Source organism: Calypte anna, chromosome 14 (assembly GCF_003957555.1).
Source record: "Calypte anna isolate BGI_N300 chromosome 14, bCalAnn1_v1.p, whole genome shotgun sequence".
In the NCBI taxonomy this organism is placed as follows: Eukaryota; Metazoa; Chordata; class Aves; order Apodiformes; family Trochilidae; genus Calypte; species Calypte anna.
This window is the reverse complement of record NC_044260.1, coordinates 14,405,156-14,428,021: the sequence shown is the minus strand read 5'-3', so window position 1 is coordinate 14,428,021 and position 22,866 is coordinate 14,405,156. Positions and strand designations below refer to the sequence as shown.

General features: G+C 46.0%; 1 protein-coding gene across 3 annotated transcripts in view; it reads right to left on the bottom strand.

The window, feature by feature from the left end:
- The window catches only part of AXIN1 (axin 1), a 66,765-nt gene that overhangs the window by 21,771 nt on the left and 22,128 nt on the right, over positions 1-22,866 (bottom strand). For all 3 annotated transcript variants that reach the window (XM_030459846.1, XM_030459845.1, XM_030459847.1), the window contains exon 3: positions 6,541-6,681. In XM_030459846.1, coding sequence (XP_030315706.1) covers positions 6,541-6,681 — 141 coding nt within the window. The remainder of the gene's footprint in view (positions 1-6,540; positions 6,682-22,866) is intronic.

Genomic DNA, 22,866 nt, shown 5'->3' with positions numbered 1-22,866 from the left:
GCTGAAAGGGTTGTGGGGATGGTACAGAGCTGCTCTACTGAGCTGCACACAGCCCAGAGATGGGCCCTGGGTGTACGTGGGTGCCAGCAATGGGGGCCCAGGGGAGCTTGAGCCACCAGGCTTCTCTGAGCACTTCAAACCATTGGTGGCTGAGGATAACTTCAGGCAAAGAAAGGAACTCCATTTGTGTTCTCACACTGTGACCACCTTGCGACAAGGAGAACGTGAGCGAGGTGGAGCTCAGTTATGAGATAAGGACACAGGCCCACGACCCTGTGACACTGATTTTGAGAAAAATCAACAAATGCAAACCCAAATGCTAGCCTGGAGCTTGGCAGCTCAGAGTTCTCCTTTTTTATTATATTCATTTTCCTGATTCAGTAGAGCGACCGCTCGGGATGGCTGCGCAGTGCCCCAGACACTCATGGAGATGAAGGGGACAAGGGCTGGGTTGTCACAGGTACCAAATAACTTCCATGAACACACACACACACACCATCTCCTCCCAACCCTGCACTACTCTGAGCAAAGCAGCATCACACAGCAACAAGATGTTTGCACAGGCCAAATGCACTTAGCACCTACGCCCCTGCCCCCACCAGCCAAGCACAGCTGCTGCCTGAGAACATCAGCCAAACAGTTTAACCAGCCAGTTTTTAAAGTCAAGTTGCCATTTGGCAAGGGAAACACAATTAACTGGGCTGTTTTGCTGCAAAGCTCCCAAGTTACAAGCACCAGCCTGTGCAGGATGGTGTCACCACAGGCTTTCCCTCTTGTTCCCACCACGCCTGCTGTCCCACTGGCTCCCTGGCAAGGGGGGTTCAAGCAGAATCCCCACTGAACGCCTGCAGACCAAAGCTATTTCCTGCAGTAAGCCAGGCATTCAAAACTAAACACCACTAAAATAAAAGAAACCCTGTGATTAATGACAAGTGTTTTTTAGTAGGAAGACAAATGAGAGAACAGGGTAATTACAGCTCTGGCTGGTGGCTGCAGGTGATGCGGGAGGAGGAAGAGCGCGGCTGGGAGCATCAGCTCTGCTGTGCCCAGCAGGGACACGTTCTGGGAGCTGGGATCAGGGAGCTGGGAGCAGGGACACGTTCTGGGAGCTGGGAGCTGGGATCAGGGAGCTGGGAGCAGGGACACGTTCTGGGAGCTGGGAGCAGAGCAGCTCCTGAGCACCAGCTTCGTGACTTTCATCTCCAAACCTCCATTTGAAAAAAGAACTTCAAGAATCCCAACGGTTAAAGAGTTTCACTGCATCACAACGTGGCTTTTTCCAGACTGGATGGCAACAAGACAGCTGGCAATTTTTAGAGGTGGTGATGGGGGAAAAATAATTAAAAATCTGGGGGATTATTTTAACCATTGCTGGTTAAACATTTCAGCTTCACTGCAGCACAAAACCCAAGTGCCAGAACACAACTCGCACGCTAAAGCCGCATGGCCATTTGTGGGAAAAGCAGCATTATACGAGAAGGTGCAATTTTTCTTTTTTTTTCTTTTTTTTCTCTGTTGTTTTTTTTTTTTTTTTTTTAATTCTCCCCAGCAGCAGTCCCAGCGGAAAGAGCGACTTTTGTTCCCAGCACAGTAGCACAAGGCTGATAATGGCCTCTAATCTATCCGGCTTCAAACACATGTTCAGCCCCGCTGTGCTGCCTTTGATGTCATTTTAACTAGATTCCCCAATGCCACCTCTGAACTTGGAACATTCCTTCGTTCAATGTACTGTGCCAACTCAACCAGAGGAAGCAAATTCAAAGATAAGCACTTTAATTTTATCCCAACAAAACCTTATTCAATAGATGGGGGGAAAGCAAGGAAAACCAATACCGTACTTTTGTTTTCCTTTTGTCAGGTAGCTTGCTTTGAGATATTTTCAGTAGATAGAAACATATATATATATATATAAACTTTTTTAAAGCACATCTACTTTTAAAATAAAACTTTCTCAAACTGTTTTTCCTTGTTCCATCACGTGTCTCTCTCTAGCACCAGAAAGCTCTGCGCTGAAATGCAATGGGGGGGAACAAGATTTTTTCTATCATTTATTTCATGGCCATGTAACTGGTTTGCTACTGGGGAAACACAGCAGCTTCCTCTTCTCTCCAAACTGTCCTGCAAGAGCCTCTGGTGAGCAGGGAGGTTTTGCTGTGTCTCTGCAGTTGGATCCTTCCAACAAAGGCTGCTTTTGCTCCTCTTGCAGACAGCCTCCAAGCCCAACCATTAAGCCTAACAAGTTGAAAAAAATCATCACAGAAGATCTTTTTAAATTAAAAAGCTGTTAAAACTTGTTTAAATATAGCAGAACTCAAGGTCATTCTGGATCACTGGCCCTAGGAAAGACAGGAAACAAACCCAGAGTGAAGCTGATCTTTTCTACCAATTACTCTTATCAGAGCCCCACTGCCACCAAGAGACCTTTCTCACATAAAGAAGCACCATGGGAAAACTGCCAGGAATTTTGGCCAAAGGCCAATCATCCGAGAAATAATATTTAATCCTCAAGGTTTTTTGAAGGAGTTACCCCTGTCCTAAACCCCTTCCCTTCGGGGAATGGCCATCCTTCCTCTGGGGCAGGTTCAACTGGAACTGGGGGAGAAAAGGCATCCTGCTGGAACCGAGGGCTTCCCAAGCCAGGGGGAAGACAAAGCTCATCTCCCACCAACCAGGATAAGCCAGGACACATGGTAGGACCCAAAAAAAGGACTGTTGATGAGTTGAAGCACAGCTGCTGGGCTACAAAAGAGACATTACCTCTTGTTTACGCATCTAAGCTCTAGCAGAAATAAAGAGAAGGAAGATATGGACCTAAGGCACTTCTGCATCTTAACTGGAACATCACATGCTGATTTAATGCCTTTCAGCTCCTGCCTTTATTTCCCTCGTGTGTCTCTGTTGTGACAACCCACCTGCCCAGAGGCCATCTCCTCCTTGAAAGCTTGGGGAAGATGTTATTCATATCAAGAGCAGCTCAGGACACATCTTAAATGCTTCTGTAAGCTCGGGGCAGCCCCTGAGCCCCAAGACCAACCCCACCTGCAGCCACCCCACACTGCCAGGCTGGCACTTGCCAGGGCTCTGACCGAGTCCTCTGCAGAAACCAGCTAAAACAACACAGCTGCCCTGCCAATTACAAAACCAGGTTTCAGCAGAGAGGACCAGAGCTGTTTTGCCTCCATGGGCAGAGGAATTTGTAGGACACAGGAAGACTGAAAAATAATCAGCGGAGCACAGGCATTTAGAAGCAATGTTTTTTAAGCCACTCAAACAGCAAACTCCACGAACAACAGGGGCTGATAACGTATTTGTTACAGAAATTCAACCCATTACAATAATATTTACCAGTGCTTGGAAAGACATCCTGCTGAAAGTTTGTCTTTTAGGCAAGCCTGCTTGTAGCTGGTACCACAGAAATGACTTTTAAAAACGCTCTGGTGAGCTGAGCTCTCCTGAAAAGCCTGGGCCTGCCTCCCTTCACCCAGCTTGGGGACAGACAACCAGAATTATCTCCCAGGTCTGTGCCAGTGGCTCAGACTGCCACATCTGAACCCTTTCACAGAATCATTCTGGTTGGAAAAGATCTTCAAGATCATTGAGTCCAACCAGAACCTAACTCTACTGACCATTAACTCAACTCTTCCAAGCCCAGTGGTTAAGCCATGTTCCCAAGCACCACATCTATGTGTCCTTTAAACACTTCCAGGGATGGTGGTTCAACCACCTCCTTAGGGGGGCAGCTTGTGCCAGTGTCCAGCTAAGAAGTTTCTTCTAATATCCAAACTAAACCTCCCCTAATGCAACTCGAGGCCATTTCCTTGTGTTCTAGGGAGAAGAGACCAACCCCTCCTTGCTCCAACCTCCTTGGAGGTAGCTGTAGAGAGCCAGAAGGTCTCCTCTCAGCCTCCTTTTCTCCAGGCTGAACACCCCTGGTTCCCTCAGACATTCCTCATAAGACATTCCTCTCCAGACCCTTCAGCTTCATTGCTCTTCTCTGGTCTCTCTCCAGAACCTTGATGTTTTTTTTGTACTGTGTGCCCAAAACTGAACACAAGATTTGAAGTCCAATGATCAATTTTTTTGCCACGACCAAGATGATCTCACAGCTTGGACAGGAGCTGGTGCCACCACCCCCGAGTAGCAGCAACTGCTCGGTGTGTCTGCCTTCTCCACTTGCATGAGTTGGCCAGCACTGGCAGAGCAGACCTTGCATCAAGCCAGGCTCTTTGTGTGCCTGCACACCCTCCTGGTTTCCTATTAGGGCTTTTCAATTAGCTGACGTTTGCATAGGGATTATCCGGACACCTCCTCCTCTGATGGAGGGTCAGGGAGGTTTCTGCCTTGGGATCACACCCAGTTCACACACTGCCTTGGAGCAGAAGCTGGGTTTCTTCATTACTGAGCTTGACTGCTGTATGTAAACAGCACACACAGGGAAGAACCCTCCTCATCAGCAAACGAGGCTTTTATTGCCATTTTCCTCAGAGGAGTCTGAATTCAAAGCACTGAGACATGCAAGTCTTGTCAAGCAGCAGGAGCCCCTTCTTCAACTTGCGCCCGGTTGTTCTTCATTTTTGCTGCCTTGAGCAATTCTGCAGAAATTCCTTTGAAACTCAGAAGGCAGACAGGTTCAGCAACACCATGTAAAAAATGAACAAAACTTAGCACTGGAGTTTTAAAAGGTGTAATGAAGAGCAAATGTTGAAAGCAGACCAAGTCTTTTCAAGCCGAAGGTCAGGGCTGTATGTCCTGAATCCCAATTTGGGGATCAATCTGCATCCAGTTTGAGATGCACAGAAAGATCACAGCTTTATTCTTATGATTTCTGAGACTTAAAAAAACCCCACTGAGATTAGGCTAGTTGTTAGCAGAAGGCAGTACACGTATTAGTGGTAATTAAAGTCCTAGAAGCAGCCTATGGTGGGCATAGGAGGGACAAAATGCCTAAAGAAAAAAGGAGCAAAGAATAAAGAATGCATAGAATGGTCAAACAGAAATTATTCTGCCTCTGAAAGAAATAAATTACAGCTACTGAAATAAAATTATGAGGGTGAAGAACTGTGGCATTAATGATTACAACTTATCACAGGTATAACCATCAGCACAACCCCATGAGCCTGCTGGACCAGTGGCAAAGGAAGTGCTAAAAACTAATTAATGCTGAAGAGATTCTTACATCTGTCTCTCCTGATAACAAGAAGTTACATGACCCCTGCTAGCTTCAGAGTACTCCTCCATATCAATTGATGAATATGAAGGATCACAGAAGGACGTGGCAAAGCCAAATCCAGATACTGGATTTGTATCAAACTGAGCCTTTAATTAGCAGTTCTCTACAGCCTTCTGTCCCAAGGGCACCCTCTGCCTCTCATGCCCCTTTGGCCATGGTCTGCCTCCTCCATTTTGCAACATGACATGGATAAGGTGTGAGGATACTGGCAGTCAGCATTCAGCACCTGCTCCTAAATGGCTCCAAGCCCCCCTGGAGCCAAAGCCAAGGACCCTGTGGGCTCACACAGAGCCACCACAGCAGACACTGAAGCCCCCTTAGCTCGTGGGCACCTTCCCCAGCTCACCAGCACCTTCACTGTGTCGACATAGGGGGTGGGAACTGTCCCAGCACCCATTAACAACATCCATGACACAGCCTGGCAAGTTCTCCAACGAGGTCTGACAGCTCCTGACAGTCACAGTGACACTAAACGGGCCTCTTGGAGGACTCTGTGTTTACAGCACTGCTGTTAATAAAACCCTCTCCAAATTCTGTAAACCAGTCATCTTCTGCTTGAAGAATCAAAGGATTCCTGATCTACAGAAAGACATTTCACATTTGCACTACTAAAAAACAAACCAAATACTGAATATTTTTTCCCCAAATCCTTTTCTTTTTATCACAGAGATGCAGTCACAACAAAATCTCCTAACCCCTTTTTTCTCCCTTTGCAGACCATCTTAAAGGAAGTATCTCATGGGTGAGATACAGGGTGCTGTCATGAAGGCAGGAACTAGAGAAAAGGAAAAAAGGTTTAGAGGTGGTGCTTTTTGGTAGGAGTTCTGTTGAAGTGCAGTGGTCACCAGACATAAACAGGAACTGATCAGTCACCAACCATACTGAAAAGCAACCAGAAACTGAGCACAGTTGGGCATCAAAAATCCTCAAGAAGAGCAGTACCCAGGTAAGCAGAAAGCTATGTCTGACACTCAGAAGTTACTACATCTCAAATCACTTACTACAAAGCCATCTGACCTTTCCAATGTTTCTTGCACCTGGCAAGAACCACTGCAGGAATGACTGACTATCCCTTTTTTTAATTCACTCAAACCTTTGCAAATGTTTCCACAACCAGCAAAGCTGAGTGACAGTGGTGACAGTGACAAAACAACAATGCTTGGAAAGAAAGAAAGAATGAGCATGACCTTGGTCTTGTCAGATATTCTCTCAGTACCACCTGTAGTAAACCTCCCCAAAACTACCACATCCTCAGCACCAGCGCTAAAGAAATGAAGACACTATTGGCCCACCAGACTGGAGTTACTTACACACTGCTGTCTGTCAGTGACATGGTATCAGCATCACTGGACATGCTCTGCTGCTCACTGTCATTGGCACTGGTGGCTGGTGCCAAAGCATAGCCCGTGTTGACATAGTAAGGGTTAACAGGCTCTCTCCATGGCCCATGCCTGCAAGAAAAAAGAGAGAGTCAAATTAGGAGGATACAAATGAGGAGGTCACATCATAAGCACTCTGCCTGCAGCCCCAGCACTGCTCACAGGCACATTAAGTAGCACTGGGAGGACCATGAACTGTTGGACTCATACCTGGAAGCAAAAGGGAATTCATGGAGACTTTGTCATCATAAAGATGACACTGTCAGAGATGAAGAAGGGAGCTAACAAGACTTTACAGAGGAAGCCCAGTTCCCCTCAGGATTTATGGTGTCCACTGGCTGTCTGCTTAGCACTGTAACTCTCTAAGCAAAGCATGACAGCTAAAAGCAATACTCAAATAATAAAACTGCATTTTCCTGAGTTGAAAGAGGCCTCTACTCTTCCAGCAGAGAGGGATGTGTAGCATGGCTCACCATCCCATGCTTGCTTTTACATCACTCTTTACTCCAGTATGTTTGCCAAGGGAGGGAGGTAAAGCAAGAAATGGCTGTTCCTTCCAAGGCAGTACTTAGAGCCAACCTCAAATGTCACACTCGGGTACATCAAACACTTGCAAATTCCACCAGGAAGGATCATCTAATCCCACTGGCTTTTCCAATGGGCAATCTGTTTGTGGATCTAGAGAGGTTGGCCTGTACACAACCACCTGCCTTGTCCTGCAGACAGGTTATCCAAGTCCAGCTCTGAGCAGGGCAGCTTCCTTCTCTTGGACAAACTGGTAGAAGAGAGGCTGCTGCAGGAGTTGGTGTGGGAAGGGAGGTCCCTGAGCAGCAACAGCCCTGGATTACTGATGATTAATGATGGAGCAGGCTGTGGAAGAAGCAGGCAGGAGCTCCTTCACACTGCCTCTGCCACAGGCACAGAACACCTCCTGCTGCCAACCTGTCCCTGGCTCTGCTGCTCTGTGGGACAGCCAGGGCACTCGGGACATTGCTGTCACTGCAAGTCACCCTGCTGTATGCCAGACAGAGGAACAAGCTGAAAGCTTCACACCAACACAGCATCATTTAGTCCCCTCCTACCCCTTGCATGAAAAGCAGCGTTTGTAAAGTATCTTCCTAGGTTCTTCAAGCTCTGAAAATCAGAGCCCTGGTTTAATTCAGATTGCAAAGCTCATCAGCATCATCATCTTTTATTCAATAACTGGCACCTAGCTGATGTGGTTAGTAATGGACCTTGAGCAGACACCTCCAAGGGGGACACATCACACAATTTGTGTTCCCTGTTCTGCTCTGAAAAGCTTTTCTGGCTGCACTGCAGTGGTCAAAGTCCTACAGACAACAGAACACAGAGCCTGCCCTGATAAATTTACATTTAGATAAGACTAAGGAAACCCATGAGAAATGCACAGATGGAGAAGGATTGGAGGCAAGGAAGACACCAGCAAGGGCAAAGGATGGAGGTTTCTTCATATTTGCAGAGTATGAACACAGGGCAGCCACTGGCTGAACTGGGACTAGCAGAGTACTCACTTAAGGTAGAGGTCTTCAGGATGATTTATGTAGAATATGGCACTCAGTGTACAAGGATGAAAGTGTTACCAAAGAATTTTAAAACCTGAATTTGACAGGACTGTATTGCTTGTCACAAGCCAAAAAATCTCCAAGCTACTTCTCCTTGGAGGAAGAAGCTTATTGCTATTGCAGAGTGGTGCAAAGAGCATCCAAAATGAGGCAGTTGAGTTTTTTCACAACTCTCTGAGGCAAAAAGAACCTTGTGAGGTTCCCCCATGCTCAGCTGCAGTACAGAGCTGGCTGGGTACAAGCACAGGCACCTTGGGATGGCAAATCACCAGGGACATCATTTAGCACACAACCTTTCTGACTGTCACTGTAAACGTGCACAGGAGCAACCTGATTTCTATATTCCATCAGATTTCAGAACAGTTTTCTAGGCCAAATATTTAAGGCTGGAAAGAATTTGAACAAGTTCACCTTAAAAAGCAAGGCACAGTAAGTGCAAACCCTACCAGCCCCCCTTCACCACTTCTCCCATCACATAATGGTCAGTTCTGAACACCAAAGCAGTGCTGTGCACTGCAACCCTCCTGTCACATCCCATATGACAGTCAGGTGATGGAGGCTGATACAACCTCTTAAATTGAGGCAGGAATGACAGATAGCTCAAGCCTTCCCTGTGGGCAAAGAGAAGGATGCTTTTTGGGTTTCCCAATTAAAATATAGCATCAGCTCCTAGTGGAGCTGCCAGGATCATCTGGACGAGGGATGGGTTATTCTAGCAGTGTATTAAGGAATCACCACGAGAGCTGAAAACACACAGATCAATCAGTTTCTTTCCTTTGCATCTGCTGGTACAAAGAGAGAGCAGCAGAGAGCACCTGAATAGTTTGTCAAGTCTAGATCTGAGGTGGCTGAAGGAAGCAAGAGCAAGCAGCTGGGTGCTGGGTGGTCCCTGGCTCCTCTGGAGGGGTTGGGGTGGACAGGCTCTCCTGCAGAGCTGTGGGCTGGGGGCTTTCCACTGAGGATGGAGGCAAGAGCTTGGCCACAACTGTTGTATTTATCTAAAATTACACACTTCAGCATGTATCCAAGAGGGATTACTTCCATTTTAGCTCTGCCTCTAATACATCAATGCAAATGTAAACTTTTGGTAAGCATAAGTAGACGGAAAGGGTACAGGATTTCAAAGCAATCATAACAGGTTAGATTACTTTTGAGGAATCCATCTGTATTCAATCCTTCTCCTAATGCTCCCTCTCCCTGACAACTCTCTTCAGCTGGCTCATATCACTATTTGAATGTTTTGTGCCATGCCTCTGAAGAGCGCTTTCAACATCTATTAGGAGGAAAACATTAAAGGAACATGGAGTCTAACAAAAAAACCTGGTCACTTCTGATCTGGGAGGGGAGGCTGCTTTAAAAAGGGATAGAGGCACACTCAGAGCAACCTGAAATGTCAGCTGTACCAAGCTCTATGTGCTGATAAGGGCGATAAAAAGAAAGGTGAGCATTTAAAGTCAGACTTCACAAAAATTCCTGCAGAGTTCTGGAATTTTATTGTATTTTTTTAGACAGAAAGAGCAATGGATGTTTTTGAAACGAAGGCAGAACATTTCACACATGGCAGAAAGAAAGCTGCACGTCTCCTCTGCAGCTCTCTGTTGCTCAACCCTCAAAATAATCACATAGGGAACAATCATAATAGAGATCACAGCGACCCAAGTAAGTCAACCTGACCAGCTGCCTTTTCTTTGCATAAAGCTCTCTGCTGATCCCTGTCAATTCTGGTAATGCTGACAAGGGCCAAAACTCTTGCAGAAAACCAGCAAGCATCTCCTTAGGGCTTCCTTCTACCTCTTCAGTTTATTTTGCATGGTGTTCATGGTGTCTCACCTGCATCCCATCCCCAGATACCCCAAACCTCCAACTCCTCCAAGCAAGAGCAGCACCACAGCACTCTGAACATAAGCACCATCAGATCTTGGAGTTCCAACAGAAGTGAGAACAGAGGGGAGGTCCTCTTTGATCCTCTTGACCTAGCTGCAGTTCCAACAGCACTGTGAGTTCCTGAGGACATCCTTCTCCTTCCAGTTTGGGATCCCCAGTTTCCTTCATGCAACTCCACGTGATGCCTATTTCCATTTTACACCAAAACCACAAAACCTCAATTTTTTGCCAGACACAGGGCTGACACACTTTGGGGAAGAACTGCATTACCTTTAGCATCCACAGGAGGAAGATTTCACAGATTCTGCCTGCAAAGCCAAATCCACACCACACCCTTTGGTTCCCCACAGTTACATCCCTCTTGCATTGACATTCTCAGTCAAGTATGGGGGGGAAAAAAAAAACCAACTGAAGAAAGGAGGGAACTTCCTTGGAGATGGAAGACCTCTAGGCAATTAATTTCCATAGAATATACATGTTCACTGGAGGGAATAAGTTGCACAACATTCTATTGGCAGGTCTGAGAAATATGGTCTTCCCAAGAGTGCCAGCAGTTCCAGTGTGGCTGGAGCAGCTCCCAGTCCAACAGGGAAGCTGATCAGATCTATCCATTTTCATTATCACCATGTTCTCCAGCTCTAGCACTGAATCTTTATGACACTGGAATATTATGGAGGCAAATTTTTACTCAAAAGAATTGAAGCTGTGATAGAAACCAGCAGCTGGCAAGTCCTCCTCATCCTGCAAGGGTCCCTCACCTGCCTGACCCTGTGATAAGTGCATCTCCAAACTCCCTAGTGCTATGGTGAGGCACCTCCAAACCCCTCCACTGTTGAGGAAGCATCTCTTTGAGGCACTAGAGTAGTAAACCCAAGAGGTAACAACTCACAAAGCTGACAGCCACATAGCCCCCAAAATATTCTGCTTATGTCCATCCTAAACAGAGCTTCCAGAAGATTTCCTCCCATGACATACTCTGAACCTTTGATCATCACAGTTTGGGTGAGCAGCTTGTTTTTACCATGGGAGAAATCCCATTTTCTAAACAGCTTGAGCCATGAGGCAGCTTATGAGTTACTTTGGAAAGTTCTGAGCTGCAGGAGATGTGGGGATGTTGGCAAGTTCCAGGGCAGGACATGCCAGAACGGGCTCTGCAGGAACTCCAGATCTCTCCCCAGAGCTGATGGCAGGTTGAGCAGCTGTGATCCCTTCCCTCCTGTTCCAGCAGCAAGGAGCTGGACATGATTCCTCCTTTGGTGGGTGGTGTTGGAGCTGGGGAATGGTGCTCAGGCACCACAGACCAGGGCTGGAATTCAGCCAGACCCAGTCACTGAGACTCTGTGCCCCCACCCGGCTTTTCCACACCAGCTTCTGACAACTATGTCCAAACTCTTACAGCCTATTTTCCTTGTTTTTGAAGCTGACTGTTTCCAGAACCACATTTGCTGGAGGAAACCAGCCCAAAGCACTACTCCTGTCTGGTGTCTCTGGTCGTTTCGCCATCGTGGCTGGGAGGATGCAGTCTAGTGCTGAGACATCCTTCCAGCTCATTATTCTGACATCTTGCATTTATTCAGTCTGAAAAAATTAATTTTTCCATTTAAAAAGTTATGTACTATCTGTCCAAGGAGCAAAAAAAAAAAAAAAAAAAGCTTCCAAAATGCCAGCTGGCTGAGTCTCTGGCTGGCCTGACATGATCACACAGAGCTCCCTCACTTCCCATTCTTCCATCTACCAACCAGGGTGTGACTGTCACATCCTTCACACCATACCACGTTTCATTATCACAATCAGTCAATCAAATTAAAAGGGGCACAAGTTAGCTTATGATGTACGAGCAGAAGCAAATCCCTTCAGCATATTTAAATAGCATGTGCTGACAAGAACATCCAAGCAGCAGGGTCACCTTTAACCAGGGGATTAGAACAACATCCACCAGCAGGTCTGACTTACAAGATTACATTAAATCTATCACCTGAACAGAGAAATTTCCGTTTCCAGTCCCTGGTACCAACAACTGCAGCAGAAGCTGCCCCATACTGGGTTTTAAACCATGAGAAATGTCCCAAAGCACTCAGAGAGTTTCCCAGTATAGCCTCGGGGGTATGTTTTGGAGGTAAGAGCAAATATCTATGAAGATACAAAGCTGAAAACTTTTGCTCCTGACAGGATTTAACGTGCACTGAAGATGCAAAGTCTGCTCAAGAGGTTAATATTGGGGATTTAGCTGGTAATTTGATTGCAAATCCTCAAGGTTGCTCCACTTAAGTTACTGAGGGTACTCAGGCACTGCTGTGCATCTCAACGTTATCACTGCCAATGTCAAGCTAATCACACGTGTTTCGGGCAAAGGCAGCTTCTTCAAAGATCACATCAATTCTGGACAAGTTAATCTGCTCTTTGAGGTCTCCAGATGGCTCTTGCCAAGAAAGTTCACTTCCAGCCCTGCAGCCGGCGAGCGCAGCGGCCCTGGCTCTTCACAGAGCATTACAAAGGAACCAGATCAAAGTTGTCTCTTACAAAAAAAAAAAAAAAGAAAAAAAAAAAAAGAAAAAAAAAGAAATCTGAAGTTTGAAAAGCAACAGCAGCCTGTCACTTGTAGGCTTAAAGACGACTTCTGCATTCTCCAGCTATCAGGGAATTTATGATTACAGTCTGGCTTTTAAAAGCTGATGAAAAACCCGACGCTCTTTAGCGCTCCGTGCCTTTGCAAATCTCTATCTTCTTCTGTGCTTATTCATCCTCCCACGCTGGAGGAAGAAGGGAAATAAATAAAAACTTAACTAAAAGTACAGATAAGGGCTCCTCTTCTCTTTTATTCTGATGCATTCAATTCCATTTTAGGAGTACACAGAGATTATTTTATGGGGAGCTTCAGTAATTACCGTGAAGTATTAAAGCACAGTTGCAAAAGCTCAGCCTAAGATCTACCAGACTAAGTTCCCAATTTCTATCTCCTTTGCATTTGCCAAGGACACACTACATCTCAGGCAGCACTAAGGTATGGAAGATGCATTAATTGAAGCCAATAATTTAGATCACAGGATGCAGCAAGGTGGGTAAGAAGAGCGGCTTAGAATTTCTCAGAATCTAGGAAGGAAACTGAAATACAGGAAAGAAATCATTTGCCTTACGAGGCAAATAAAGACTATATAGGCTAAATATTGTGGTTGTACTGCCCTATCACCACCCTAATCTTCTTAGGAAATGCTTTCAGATAGCAGGATGCACCCACTGTGTTCCAAGGACACTGCAGAAAAAGGCCCTGAAGCTTTCATCTGCCCATGCAGCTGTAACTAAGCCCTCCCAGCTCCTCCTTCCCACCATTCATCACCCCAAGGCAGCACTCTGTTTTGTCCACTAGTCACAGATTTGCAATCAAAACTGTAAAAATCCCACTTTGACACTTCCTAAAAACAATGTACATCTTTCCTACACAAAGACCAAAAACCTCATTTATTTACTAGCTTGATGCATAAGAAATGATTAAGATAAAAGACAAAATACGGGCAACACAATGCCTGGACAGGTATCTGCTTAGGCTCACTTCAACATATTATTCTGCAGAACAGTTTTGGTCAGATTTTGGGGTTTTTTTTTTGTTTTTTTTATGATGATGCGATGACATGGTTAGTATGGATCCTTATCCATCCTGAAAGGTTGACATTAAACAAGCCTGGACATGGGCACTGATGAAGTCTCCTTCCCCCTTGCTTAAGGTGAGAGCTGGGGCAAATTCTGCAAGAGGGTGATGTGGAAGATCTCTCTGCTCTGCTGACTGGCTTCTCAGAGTGAAATGACATCTATGTTTAACATGGCAAGTGTTTATATTTGTGTGTGTGTGTGTGTGTGTGTGTGTGTGTGTGTGCTTAAGTGGATGAATGCACACAGTGGCCACCTCAGACTGCACGCAGCAGGGCCAGCTCCCACCTCTCTGCTTTCCCAGGTGATTCTCCCAGATAAATCAAGGCCAGTGGAGAGGAGAGCCCCTCTGAAGGGTTTCCTTGCACCGAGTCCTCTGCCTTTGCCTTATGGTTACCCTTCCCTGGGAAGGCAGGCCGAGCAGCTGGAAGATGTAAAGGAGTTGTAGAGACAAGGGTTGTCCCCAAAAGGTCAATAAAACCACCAGGGTGCAGGTGTTAGAACACCAGTGAACCCCCCAAGCCTCCAGAGCCTTCCACACCACGGGAGCACCCACCCACCCACCCACCCATCCCTCCTGCCCGGGATGCTCCCCGGGATGCTGCTCCCTCAGCACCTCTGGACACCCCACAGCAGGGCTGCCAGCCCAGGGCCTGCCCAGCCAGGGCCTTCCTCAGACAAATTACTTCCAAATGCCTTCCTCTGAGGCACGGGAGAGAGGGAAGCCCAGGTTTATATCTGGGTCTGCTCATAACCTAAAGAAGGCAGCAGCTCCGCTTGAAAACACCACCGCCTGCAAACTATCAAATTAATCCCAGGATTTCAACAGCTTTTCTTCATTATTTTTCGTCTCAACCAAACCACAAATTTACTTAATGACTAAACCAGGCGAGCATGTACTTTGTTTTCCAGACAGCGGGAACCTTTCTAACGGGATCCAGGTTTTCAGAAAACACGTTTACCTAACGTCAGGAGAGGGCCCGTTCCAGAGATGTGTTTGAGGCTTTTTTTTTTTAACTTCCCTGAGCCCTCCAGCATCATGGTCAGGTATCTCTGAGCCCACGGAGAGGCGCTGAGTGGGGCGAGAAGGAATACAATAAGAACACTGTGTTCCAGGAATGAGTGAATAAAGGCAAGGGCATGCTTTTGGCTAGCAGGATTCAGCGTCCAACCCCCCGTCTGCTGCTTTTCTTCTCTGTCTGAAGCAATGTTGTTTGTCCACACTTCTCTGAAATGGAAAGTATTTCCTCTAGCCTGCTCGTTCCAAGGAAAGATCTGAGGAGGCCTGGTATAACCAGGCAGAACTAGGGATTCTCCAGTGCCTCAACTCTTCTTTGCCAAAATTTCTGCTCAACAAGGGTTTATAAAAAAAAAAAAAAGAAATTACAAACAGATTTCTCTGCAAGCTTGGTAACTTAAGACCAGAGCCTGTAGGATGAGTAAGTTTTTGGATGGGAACAAAGCATCCAGCTTTGGCCAGTGACTCCAGACCATTCCTCTCCTTCCTACGGAGCTATGGAGCTGCAGGAGCACGTTGAGGAACATGGGATGGGACCACACTGAGGAGCAGGAGCCATGGGAATCAAAAGGCAAATATGTTCATTACCAATTTATTGCCAACAGACTTGGTATTTTAATGAAACAACAAATCTGGGTGGCAGAAAAAAATGGTTCATGCAATAGTTTGAACATCTACGACACACCTGGTTTAGTGCCTCAAAACCACCCAGGTCAGTTACCAAAGACCTTTGATGAAGCTCCTCTAATGATGAGGTGGAAAAAAAAAAGACTTAATTTCTCAGAATAAGGTCTGGGTGATCAATGCACATGAAACAAAGAGGTCTGTCTCCAAGCAGAGTTGCTCACCAATGTCTTAACTCCTACAGAAAGGATCCAAGAAATTCCTGCAATTGAACAAGAACCTTTGAGGTGACCGAACTCCGACCTCAGCTGGTAACAAAACCAAAAACACAGAGGGCTGGCAAGACCTGGCAGAGACAAAGCTGAAAGTCAGGATTTAATAGTGCTCCCAGAGGGGAGATGCAGCTGATTAGAAACATCCTAATCTTTTCTCTCTGTGTATATTAAAGGTCAAGAAGTGGGATCAGATATTGGCAGCACATGAAAAAACAACTCAGTCGACCAAAAGGCCTTCACAAAAGCGTTTCATGCCTTTGCATTAAAAATTACTCCAAAGCCTTATTTAACTGTACAGCTATCTAGGGAACACATTTTAAGCTTAAAGTCAAGAGACCATTAGATTTGAGACAGAAAAGAAGAATCCTTCCTCTCCCCCCACCCCCTCCAAAGATTTCTGCCTCCAACCAGTACCTTATAACGAGCAGGAGTTCATAAGCATCAGTTGGCTGTAATCATGACAGATAAGCAGGTCTCAGAAGTACAGCACCATGAAACAGAGCTTCTCCAGCAGTCCTCTGGAGTCTCACAAGCTCCCCAAACGGGGTCATTAAAGGATACTTGTTGGAGCATGTCAACAAGTGGCAGGCTCTATCAACAACAAAATACTGGCAAGCTGCAAAAAGCTTTTAAACTTGCTCTGTCATTTACTGCTCAGCTCTGCAGAGGTGTCAGCATCACAGTAATTGTCTAAATCATAACCTGGTCTTCTGGCCTCTACTGGGAGCCCATATCTGATGTTCCCTTCTCAGCTCAAGCTGACCTAGCTGAGAGAATGCAGAGGTTGGGGCAAGATGAGGGTGGACTGAGTCACACTGTCCTTCTGGCAAGGTTGGTTGGAGGTTGACAGCAAGGACAAGTCCCCAGAAGAACCATAATAACAGCAACCAGTAGGAATGACCCACACAGAAACTGTGGTGCTGTTGAAAAGGAACTTTTCATCTTCTAGAGACACTTATTTTATCCTCTTTTGAGTTTAGCAGACTTACAGCAAGTAACTCGCTGCTATCCCCAGAAAACAGGGATACACTGGGAAGTCAGTCTAGTGAAGATGCTACAGCCAGGCTTCCTTTCAAATCATGATGAAGTAACCTCTCCTCAGACAGTGCAGAAGAAGTCTTCTTTCACAGGCCTAGTTTTGGGACAGCCACTGAACCTTGTAGCCCCAGCCAACCCTGGAAGCCAAACCATCAGCTGCTGCATCGAGGTCACACAAGGTCATGTTTAGTGATGCTGAATGCCATCAGTGGGTTCAGTCCCTCATTTCTTGTGGCTGTACTTTACTTTTACAAATGGTTCTAAATTCAGTGGCAAGGCAAGAGCGAAGAGTTCAGCAGTGAGACAAAGATGAGCACACACAGGCAGCTGGTACAGGTCAGTTAGCAAAACCTATTTACTGTGCATAAAGTGCATTTACTGACTGGAAGCAGAAGGCCCCCGTTGGGCATGCTCAGCTCTTCAAGGTGACAACATCTCCAGAGGCACTCACTGAGGAGTTCAAGGTGCAAGAACCAGTTCTCCTCATTTAAATGGATATTAATTAAAATGTAGTGAAAAACAGCTAAAGGGGGCAGGGAATGGGCAAAAAAAGAGCTGCTCACAGACAAATTGCAGAGAGTAGCTCCTGAGACACTGTAATACCAGAAGGTCCAGCTAAACCACAGAGCAGAGGAGAGATGAAATACTTTTAATTGCAGCACGAGAGGATCTGGGCAGCTGTCAGGAACTTTATATATGCAGTCCATCCCGTTCCTGTGCTCACCACTGCTCAGGGAAGTCCTGTGTATGGTTTTTCTCAATGCAGCCAGTGAAACCTGACTTCCAGAACTGTGCTGGGGTTCGTTATTTTTACCTTATGCAATTTCTCTGTTTTAAAATTTTTTCTGCTTTTGTTTTGTATGCATTATTTTGGGGATATAAATTAAGTACCACGTCCATTTCAAGTGCTGTAAAAGAGCTGTTTGAACTCTCATTCCAGTCCCATGTATCTTAATTCAATTAAAATCAGCCGATGGTTCTGTTTAGAATACGTGACAATGCAAGCAATGTGCTTTTTGTTCTAAATAAATTAGCCACTGTTCAGACAAAAGACACTTGTGTTTTATGAATCTCAATTTCTTGAAGAGAGAAGGCTTGATGATCAAACTGTGTTCCTCTTCATCTCTCTTCACCTCCTCCAGAAATTCTGAGCACAAGATACTTACTGACAGTCAACCGAATGCAGCAGGGAAGGGCAGCCCCAAAGACACTGCAATAATTAGTGAAAAAGGGAGGGTGTGTAGAGACTCTTAAGTGCTCAGAACAATGACAAGGCTGTGGTCAGATCTCAGCAGAAAACTTCCAGGGAGATCTTAACTGCTGCCTCAAATGCAAACAGAAGTTTCAGCTCCAGCATGCACCTTCCCGAACACTGAATTCATCACGAGCCCATTACAAAAAAAACACATTTTGGGAGTCCCAGTGCTGAGACCTGGTTTAATTCTGCATTTTGGATGTCCACGGACAAGCCACAAATCACCTCCAGTTGACATGATGTGTTGCTACTACTGTTCTCTTCTTCAAGAGCACGTGGAGCCCAGAGCAGAGCAGAGCACTGCGGCTTCTCTGAGCCACTGCCACATGCTGCAATCATCCCAGCTGCCATAATTAGAAATGAAATCCTGCAGATGAAGGAAAAAGACTGTTTTCCATGTAAGGCCTGGAGCACGAGAGCTGTGAAACACTGGAGCCCATCTGCATGACACAAACACACCATCTGTCACAGGGTGCATATGTGCCATACTGTATGTACAGGACTTCCCTGACCAGCTCACTGCTTTAGGTGCTTTTCCCTTAAGACAGAAGGGAAAAGATTTGGAAAAAATTATTTTCTATTCCCCTCTCTTGTGCCCATGTATCCCACTATCTGATCCTGCACTAACTCTGCTCAGGATAAACGGATTGACATCCTTACTTTCCCCCTCTTTGTACCTTTACATCCCCCAAATCTCATGCTGAATGCAGCATTATTCCCTTGGTTGGAAATTCCTCTACAGCAATTTTCACAAGTGAAGCCTGTATGTTTTTGTGATGCTGCTCTGGAGGAAGGAAAAGCTATTATCCTCTTATGTACAAAAAGCCAACTGCAATGCTGAAATAGTCAAAATTTTTTCAAAATGTGGATGCTCTATTTGAAATGCTCAGGGCCTAAGACTCAGCATTTTTGTAAGGCTTCTGCCTTGATGCATGGTCAGCACATCACAAGTCTGCTCTGGGCCTGAAGTTGCACACAGAAAGCCAAGTGCAGGATGACACTCTCACAGGGGGAAGAGCTGCCTTACATGATGTCTCTGCCAAAAAGCAGCACAGAAGGACACATTTTCCTGCTTGCATCTTCTGCCTCTTCCACTGTGAGGCCTTTTAAAGATGCAAGAGGTAACGCAGGTACCCTGTGCACCTTCCTTCCTCCCTGCTCTGTTAGTTCCCCCAGCACTATCCATCTCATGCACTGAATAAGCTAAAAACTCTGTGTTCACACACCAACAAGTAGCTACAAGAGCAGAGACAGTTACGAAACACCACACGATAGCACCGTGCATCACACTTACACCATCCCATGCCTACATGGGACAAACATCCCCAGCCCCTCTCTCCTGTGCAGCTCCACAGGGGCAGCTCCCAGCCCTCCCCATCCAAGGGTTGCTCTACTCTAACCTGTCATTCATTTGTCACAAAAGCCAAAAAGCTCACCCGAGGATGAGTGTCAGAGACTCCACAATCATTAGCAGCAACAAGAATTGCTGTTTCCAGTCTCTGAAGTCTCAGCCATGAGCACTGGTGGAGCAAAGACACTTCTCAAGATAACTCTGGCTGCCAATATTTTAAACCATCTACTACAGAACTCGTGCAATTTGCACAAGTTTATAATTTAATCAAATCGGATGGATTCTCACACGGACAGCTCAAGCTGCCAGCACCCCTCCCACCTCCAGCAAACACCCTTGCCAAATTATACACCCCTGCTTCAAAGGAGGAAAGCTGGAAGGTTATCAATGAAAAGTAAATTGTAAGACTCTGACATGAGCAAAACAATGTAATTTCCTCCCCCTCTGTTTTCACTAAAATTTGCCAAAATAATTCAGCCCTAGGCAGAATCTCAGCGTGGAAGAATACCAAACAACAGAGTCTGATAAAAGATATGAGCAACTACAACAAAGTTTTATATAATGGGAAATGTTAGGCAACCATGACTTCAGCCACTGCTGCCAACCCCTTCGAGATAGTAAATGAGTGATATTTTAACATCACTATTAAATAAATAACAAAGCAAGTAAATAATAAAGTCTGCAATATGACTCATAATATCCTTGGCACACATTTTGATTGCAAAGTTGATGAAAGCACCCATCCTCAGCCCTGTGTGTGAAAACCATAGATGTATTAATCAGAACATGCAGGAGCTTGTGACACTGATGTCTGAGCCTGCACACTTGCATCTGCAGTTGTGAGACTCCTGCATGACACAACGTGACAGCACAGAGACCCGGCTGACAACTTTTGCTGCTGGTCACATCCAGGGAAGAGGGAACAGTATTTGCCAGGGAAGAGGTGAAATATCCTTCTTATTGTAGGAGTCATCTCCCTGGACTGTATGTATACCCCCAGTAGGATGCAGAACTCAGTCTGCCAGCAGGTGAGCAGAGAGGCTCCTTTGTTTGGTGTGTGCATGATGCTAACACAGCAACTGCTCAATGGCATCATCTTCTCTGCTCAAACAGCAACATGTCTATGTAGACCTGGATTTGTTCTGCAGCTTTAATCAAATATTAAATAACCCTGTGAATCCCACTGTTGGTGACTTCTGGAGATCCTCCCCATGCAGGATCACTTTGTTCCTTGCCTCTGAGCAGCAGGCTGACTGCCTGGTGGGATTCCTTGCTGAAAGGCTGAAACTCCTCCTGACCTCCCTATCTTCCACTTCATCACTGCTCTAAGTCTACCTCAGCCCAGGTGAGCAATGATTATTCAGGCTGCTTTCTCCAGTAGAAAGGAAAGAGGGCTTTTCCAAGCAGCTATTTCCCAGCACAAACCTTTCACATCTCCCTGCAGGGTTTATTCTCTGGAAAAAATCAGGGAGCAGCTCAGGAGAAAGAAACATCTGAACCTCTCCTTGACTGGGGCCAACACTGGGAGATGAGGAGACAGACCATGCATGTCTGTGTGCAGCTGCCCCAGGGATCAGGAAGATTCATTGACTGCTGAAAATACAGTTGCACCCAAAAAAAAACTTGGTAATTTTATTCCCTACTGCAAGCTGAGGAGATATGGGACCAAAACAGCTCTCAGGACACTGCTCACAAAGACCTGGGCTTCATTTTCAGGAAGAAAACCACTGCTCAGGAAGCCTTCTGTCTCCTTGGTAGTTTAGGGCAAGTTTGTGAAGTAATAAAATTCTGCCACTGACCTTCAGAAGAGTGAATATACCCCCAAAGAGTGCCTGCTCAGCTGCTGGGCTGAGAGAGGAGATGTTTCCATCAGTACTGAAGAGGACCAAGGGCTGTGATTTAACCAGCAGGAGAGATGTGTTGATGGCCATCAAACCCTAACAGCTCCTTTTGGATTCTGATTAATGCCCCTTTCCCAAGTGACAAGGATGAGGACCTGGCTGAAATTCAGCCCAGGAGAGGTGGTTGAACAGCAGTAAGGAAGAGGTCTTTTCAAAGAGAAGTTTGAAATGTGTGGAACTTTTAGTTCTAGAGCAAAAGATTTTGACCCAGTTTCAGATTTTAAGTCCATCTCCTAAACAAAAGCAGCTGAAGTTTAAATGAGCCAATTCTGCAGATCATTACGCTGCTATTACACAATTCTTTCTAATCCCTGAAGTGTGGAAGATGTGCCAAGGCCAACCCAGGCACATCTTTGTAATTTCTGCTGGACTTCCAGCCTTTCCACTGCAGATTTCATTCTGCTAAGCCATTCCTGACAAACGCCAAACACAAAATCTCCCAAACGTTTATTGTGATTTCTTTGGGCACACTATCACAAGTGCCTAAATTCCCCTTCTCAGTTGGAGAGCTATCTAGACCAGAGGTCTCCAAATCTTTCAGCCTAATAAACATCACAAAGGCTCATGAGCCCCTACCAGCACTAAGGGAGAGAGATTGCTTGTGGCACAAAAGGAATAAAAGTGACCAGCCATCCCCTGCTGGCTCTTCTCCTCCCCTAAGAACTTGGTCTAATCCCCTCCACCTTACAGCCCTGAAAAAAACAATGTGCCAAGGAAAGGGAGCAACTGCTATGCATACTGATTCCTCCCCCCAGCTTGGACATGGCTCCTGAAGGACCAAGAGCAGCCCCGTCTCAGAGGCTCTGCTAAGGCAGAAGGTTGCTTTTCATCCCTCTGTCTTAGGAACTGCCCAAAGAAACCCAAAAAGAAACCATCAGCCTGGTTGCAGCTCTCCTGGGCTCAGGCAACAGCAGGGCTCTCCCTACGACCTCCTTGGGTATCCAAAGCCCAGCAGATTCCAAGGGCTGTGGAGCCTGTAGCCACTCTCAGACTCTTCTTGAGCCAGCTCGGGGAGCAACTTGTGCTCATCCAAACATTTTGGGGAGAAGGCAGAGCATGCTGTCCAAGGAGCATATTTCTACTCTTCCTCCAACATCCAATGTGCTAACACAGCACCCTTGGGGTGAGGAGGTACACACGCCTGCTGACAACCCAGGGCGCTACAGCCCAAGGCACCAAGGGAGAGGAGGAAGATGTGTCAGAAACACAGGGTTATGGTAGCTCCCAAAGCCACCCCTGTGTGCTCCAGGGTGCCAAGGCCAAGCCTTGAAGCACTGGTGTCTCTGGAAGCCACAGCTGGGAAGGTAACATTATAAACCTATAAAATAAGGTTTTACTGCTGCTGACTAGCTGGGACATGCAGAACATGTGTTGCAGGGAACATAGCATGATTTTATTAGCAAACACAAAGCCATTCATGCAGAGTGGCCCAAATGGGGTGGGTTGAATTAAGAGAACAATAGCAGCTCACCAGATAGCCCTTTCTTTCCCATATGCCTTCAGCTCAGTACACCAGCAAACACAGTGACTTGGAAATACATTTTCATCCAAAGAGCCTCGTGTTATTAACACATTAGATTAAAATCAAAATTACTGAGGACGTAACCTGCTCCTGATACCGTTTATCAAATTATTGAATCTAAACCATCAGCACTCAGCCAGCCTCCCCTTTTTGGAAACTCACTT